Source organism: Cariama cristata, unplaced genomic scaffold, assembly GCF_000690535.1.
Source record: "Cariama cristata isolate BGI_N322 unplaced genomic scaffold, ASM69053v1 scaffold44802, whole genome shotgun sequence".
In the NCBI taxonomy this organism is placed as follows: domain Eukaryota; kingdom Metazoa; phylum Chordata; class Aves; order Cariamiformes; family Cariamidae; genus Cariama; species Cariama cristata.
In genome coordinates, this window is record NW_009606327.1 from 1 (window position 1) to 5,548 (window position 5,548).

Genomic DNA, 5,548 nt, shown 5'->3' on the forward strand with positions numbered 1-5,548 from the left:
AGAGTCCGCTGACATCTCCTGCTCTTCCAGGAACTGGCGAAATACGAGGACATGGAGGATCAAGTGGTGCTAACTGAGAAAGGTACGAAAGCGGCATCTGCCCCCCGGGCTGGTAGCCCCCTGACGGTGTCTGTAGCTCGGGTGCTGACTTACTGTGGTGTTTTCTAGAGCTGCTCGAGGATGGCTTTGGCGAGCACCCTTTCTACCACTGTCTGGTCGCAGAATTGCCGAAAGAGCAGTGGTCGCCTGAAGGTGAGAGTTCCTGATACGAATTTTTAGACGCTGAGTACCCAAGAGGCAGCTTATACTTAATGTTATCGATTGTATGTAAGGTTTCGCCAGTGAATTGGGGTAGGAGGAGCAGGTTAACTGTTAAACGCAGTAACATACAGTGATACTCTGCTGAAGTAGTTGCTAATCCTGGAGGCGTGGGAAGATTAGGTGTAACATAATGTGCTTGACTCCAATTAATTAAATGGCTTTTCTTGTTTGACCCTGACGTGCCTTTATGTAATCCTGTTGAATCACATTTTTTTCTTTAATTTGTCCCCAATCTTCAGGTTACAGTCTCTAGCTTCGCCATGTACATGGCCCTTCTGTGTACATGGATGGGCGGGGAGGTAACTAAAAGATCCGTTACACAATAAAGTAGATGATCATAATATGAGGTAAGGTCTACAGGGACAAGTGCTATTCCCAAACCTTTACCAAAGACACTGTAGATCAGAAATCTGTTTGCACGCTTCTCTTACAATATGTGCAGAGTGTTATGGCAGATGTAGTTAAAATACTCAAGGCTTAGGTTTGAGTGGGCTGCTGTTGGAAGAGTTGGTTTCTCTTCCCTGTTGAGCCACAGAATTATAATGGAAGTTGCAGCTTTACTTACCTTGACTTTATGGTGCTGAAGGTAAAGAACATGGTGTGATGCTCTTGGTGGAAGCTGGAAATGCTGCTGAAGAGGTGGCCTGGAAGCACACGTTCTCACACGGTGTAGTTAATAAGGAATATACATTGAAAGATCAGTGTTTCTTTAGAGTTTGATAGACTGTTTTGGTTGCTGAGGAAGCAGAGTTGGGGCAGTCATTTAGATCGTGAACTGCTGTGTGAAGTTTTTACTTGTATTCCAGAATGGGAACACCGATAAATCAGTAGGGTATGCATTTGTTTGTAGAAAGAAAAAAAAGCCTTGTGTTCAGCCCTTACTATGAGATACGAGAGTGCTTTTGAGGATTTCAGGTTATGGCAAGGGCAACCTCCGTTGTGTTAGACTGATACAAGTTTGAACTCACATTTTTAGTTGTGGGGTTACTTGCAAGTTTCATTGTTAATTTTAACCTAGTAGCAAATGTCTGCATGTCACAGAAAGAGAATTTGTATGTTTCAATATGCATGTAAGACTTAATATTTGTGCCTTTTAAATTCAGACTAGCTGAAGTTATACTCCTTGTTTCAGAGCACCGCATTGTGGGCTTTGCCATGTATTACTTCACTTATGATCCATGGATTGGGAAACTGCTGTATCTTGAAGACTTTTATGTGATGGCTGAGTATAGAGGTATGCATTACAGAATTAGATGAGCTGCTTCCTATAGGGCTTCCTTAAAATGAAAACTTAGTTTCTTCTTGTGATTTTTGTTTTCTTTTAGGACTTGGCATTGGATCAGAAATTCTGAAGAACTTGAGTCAGGTATGTCTGAGTGCTAAGTCTAACCAAGCAGAACGGAGGACACATGGCAAGGCAGCGTTCTTGCTCTTGTGCTAACTGCATGAGAGCTGCTCCTTTGGTACTAGTCAGAATTAAACCAAAGGAGGTGACAGGACCCTAGGTGCCTTAAAACGTTGTCTGGAGTCTTGTTAAACAGTGACAAGTGCTGAAGTGACCGACAGAATGAACTTGATGATTTCTGGTGATAAACAGTTAGTTGCTGAGTAGTCTCCGCAGTTCTTGCCAAGCTACTCTGGGGCTGTGGTTTGAAACGTGTCGTGTTGCACGCTTTTGCAGCTTGCTGTGAGGTGCCGCTGCAGCAGTATGCACTTCCTCGTGGCGGAGTGGAACGAACCGTCCATCAGGTTCTACAAGAGAAGGGGTGCCTCTGATCTGTCCACTGAGGAGGGGTGGAGGCTCTTCAAAATTGACAAAGAATATCTCTTGAAGATGGCAACAGAAGAGTGAGAGATTATTCCAGCAGTTAAATTCTTTCTGTGAATGTGTGCTCTCTGAATAAACTCCTTCTTGCTTTCTGTGTACGGTTTGTAGTGGAATAAAGTAGTCTGGATGCTGATAGTGAAAATGCTGTGCAGGTGTGGCCGTAGAGCAGTTGGTGCTGTGACCCGGAGCTGAGGCATCTGTGAAGTCAAGAATGTGCTTGTGTGCATCCTTTACCAGTGTGGGCTTGTAATCCTTGTATATGGAAACTTCATTCTTGTAAGTGTCATTCAAATGTGTACAATGTACACACTGGTAGAGTTTGTTTTAATTATTGCCTTTTATAAGAATAAATAGTGTTTGCACTTCATGGTGGTATTCTGACTTTAATTCTCACATACAGTTTTCAGTTAGGTAACATGCAGATTAGTGAAAGACTTAATTCACCCAAACGGTTTCACGAGTGGAGCACGATGGATTCCCTGCAGGCCTGGAGTGGCGGAAGGGGGGATTATGTGCCTGTGGGGCCTTGTCCTGAGCACCTCTGCTGGAGCTGAGTGTGTGAGGGCTGCGAGATCAACCTCTGCGTCCTGCCGGGGTGTGTTCTTTGGGAGTGAACTGCATGGGGTTGGGGTTGGTGTGGCTGGAGCCCCTAACTGAGGCTCCTGGTCTCCACTCTCTGGCAAGTGGCTCCAGAAAAGCTGGAGTTTGTGGCATTGCCTTGTTGGGACTTTCACTGAACTGCGGAGCACCTGGGTCAGGAGGGCATAACCTTCAAGGGGAAGATGCATCTAGCTGTAGTTTGAAAGCCAAAATCACAAAGAGAGGTTTGGTCAGGAGTAGGAGAAAGTGTTTTTACAAACCACAAAAAAAACTCCCTTATGTGATTCTTAAAGCATCCAACTTGAGTGCTGCTGGTAGCCGGGGTTTATGTACGTGATGGCAGATACGGTGCGGAATTTTTGTGTGTGCCTCAGCGTTGCGTAGTCGGTGGAAGTGGTGAGGTACCTGAAATGACGTGCTGTGTTAGGCAGTGGAAAACATCCTGTGTGTTTAACCCTTTGTACAGCAGTAAGTGAAAACAATGGTGCTCATTGATTATTTTTTTTTTAATTGGCTTTGAAACAAATGTGTCAACTTTGCAATACTGTCTGCCCTTCTTGTAAGTTGATGGTGAAGGTGGGTGTACGCGAGTTCTGCGCTGCTCTCCCCTTGCTCTGTGGTGACCCTGCAATAAAAAGCTGCTTTTGGCCAGCACCGCTTTCACTTCAAAGGAAGGGAAGAGACTTCCCTGCCTTGTAACGTGCGCTGGCTTAAGTAAAGCAAGGTTTTAAACAGATTTTGATCACTGCTTAAATTATGTGTCATCTGGAAGATGTCTCCTCGTCCTAGAGAGTAGTGGGCAGTGCCTGCTTCAACTATGAGTAACGCTAAACTAACTTTAAGAACAAGACGTCCCTCTGCTTCGTGCCAACAGCAGGCTGTGCAGGGCATTTAGTGTGAAATTATTCTTGGTTTGGTTTTGTTTTTGTCTAAGGCGTAGGCAGCAGCGTGCCAGCTCTGCCCAGGTGTGAGATACGGCTGTCAGCTGTTGGCTCTGGAATGAGAAGAGCAATAAATACAGGAGCTCTTGGAAGAGGGCAGGAGGTAGCGTGTGTCCGAGTGGTTGCCTGGACAAACGCAGGCAGGACTGAGCCCAGAATCTGTCACGTAGATTACCCTGACTTAGATCAGGTTCCGCATAAGCAACAGTCACGTCCAGACGCTCCCCGTGTCTGCGCAGCACCTCGGCTGCTGCGAGAGCCTTCGTACCACGCACGGGAGCCTGAGGCTCGGATCCCTCTCCTGCCCGAGGGGAACAGAAATCTGTGTTTCTCGCTTGACGGCAGATTGACTGCGAGGCTGGCAACCGCCCTGCTCGCTCCTGCTGAGCCTGGACTCTTCTGCAGTCCAGTAGCCCAAAGGAGGTGAGAGTAAGCCCGCCTGATGAACTGGCGCGGCAGGCAGCGCTGGCGGCCGTAGGGGAAGGAGGAGATGGTCTCCGGCAGCTCTCGCTGAGCGTCGGGGTGTTGGAGCTTCTCACCCGTGAAGCTGCAGTAACTTCACTGGTGCCTCTGTGAGCTACGGTGACCTGCTCGTGTGTCACACTCCAAGTGGAATCTGTTTTGAAGTTATTTTAAGCTGGTGCTTTTGGCTCCACATATCAGTCCCGAAGGTGATTACTAGCAGGGCAGGTTAAGAATGCTTTCATTTTCAAATTAACAGTTCATTAGATATCTAGGACGGGCCTGCTTAAATCTCAGGCCCCAGACTTCTGGAGCACAATAAGGCTATCAAAGCTGCATGACTGAATGGAACAAGCTAACTAATTAGGCATTATAATTAGGAAAGTAAGCAGCTTAGTCAAATTTGCAATCAATTTTAAATTGTTTATCACATCTTGTTCATCATCTTCTGTCAGTGCATTTCTAAAGGAATTCTGCTGAAATAATGGATTCTCAGGGAGTCACAGAAAACAAGCGAGGCAATGCTAAATGAGAAGACCTTTCCTAGCCAACTGTGATAATTTTAAACATTCACACATGAAAGTAAAGACAAGGACTAACCTTTCAGCTGTGACTTTCATGGAGAGCTTACTAAGAGGTAGAGTTTTTAAAACCAGCAGAAGTATTCTTAGAGCTATGGTAACAGTCTCCGACAGAATGATGTGGTAATGCCATGGTGTGAGAAAAGACCAATTTTAAATTCCCCCAATAACTTTTTGCCCTCAGGTTCCTGGGGGACCAAAACGACTCTGTAACTACGATCGAGACGTACAGCAGAGTATTTTCGGTGGGTTTAGACGTGGGTGAGACTTCACCTGGCTTGTCTTTCTTCGTTTCCAGGATCACGAGCACGCAGCCAAGCTGCAGTGCGAGCGTATGATGGGGGCTAAGCCGTACCAGTGGGCTTTGAGCTGGTCACTGGTATCACACCAGTGGGAACCCATCACAGCGCAGGCACACACACACACACAGCCGTGCACACACATGTGCACACACCCATATACACACACAGAGCTGTGCATACACACACTCAGACACACACACGCACACACCGACTGATGGCAGCGCCGATGCAGCCTGCAGCGCGCAGCTATTTGCCTTGGTTTAACTAATTCACCTCACATAACAGACTCGGCTTTGCCCACTTGTTTCGCTTGCCTGGGCAGAATTGCTTAAATGCCTTTTTTTTTCCAAGAGAAACTGCGCTTGTTGGGGAAATTTTTTTTTTTTTTTTTTTTTTTTTTACTGGAACTCAGGTTTCAGAGAAGTGGCCGCAATGTAAGGAAAGGCCTTCGCTGCCATCTGAAACAGAACACCACACGACTAGCGTGCCTGCCGCTGATGTTTAACCTCGCTG

At 46.3% G+C, this 5,548-nt stretch overlaps 1 protein-coding gene across 1 annotated transcript; it reads left to right on the plus strand.

The window, feature by feature from the left end:
* Window positions 1-4: 4 nt before the first annotated feature.
* SAT1 (spermidine/spermine N1-acetyltransferase 1) lies at window positions 5-2,593 on the plus strand. Its single transcript, XM_009696294.1, has 5 exons — window positions 5-82; window positions 169-252; window positions 1,454-1,555; window positions 1,647-1,687; window positions 2,003-2,593. Exons 1-5 carry the CDS (start codon window positions 52-54, stop codon window positions 2,171-2,173), a joined length of 429 nt encoding a protein of 142 aa, XP_009694596.1. The 5' UTR covers window positions 5-51; the 3' UTR covers window positions 2,174-2,593.
* The last annotated feature ends 2,955 nt before the right edge of the window (window positions 2,594-5,548 follow it).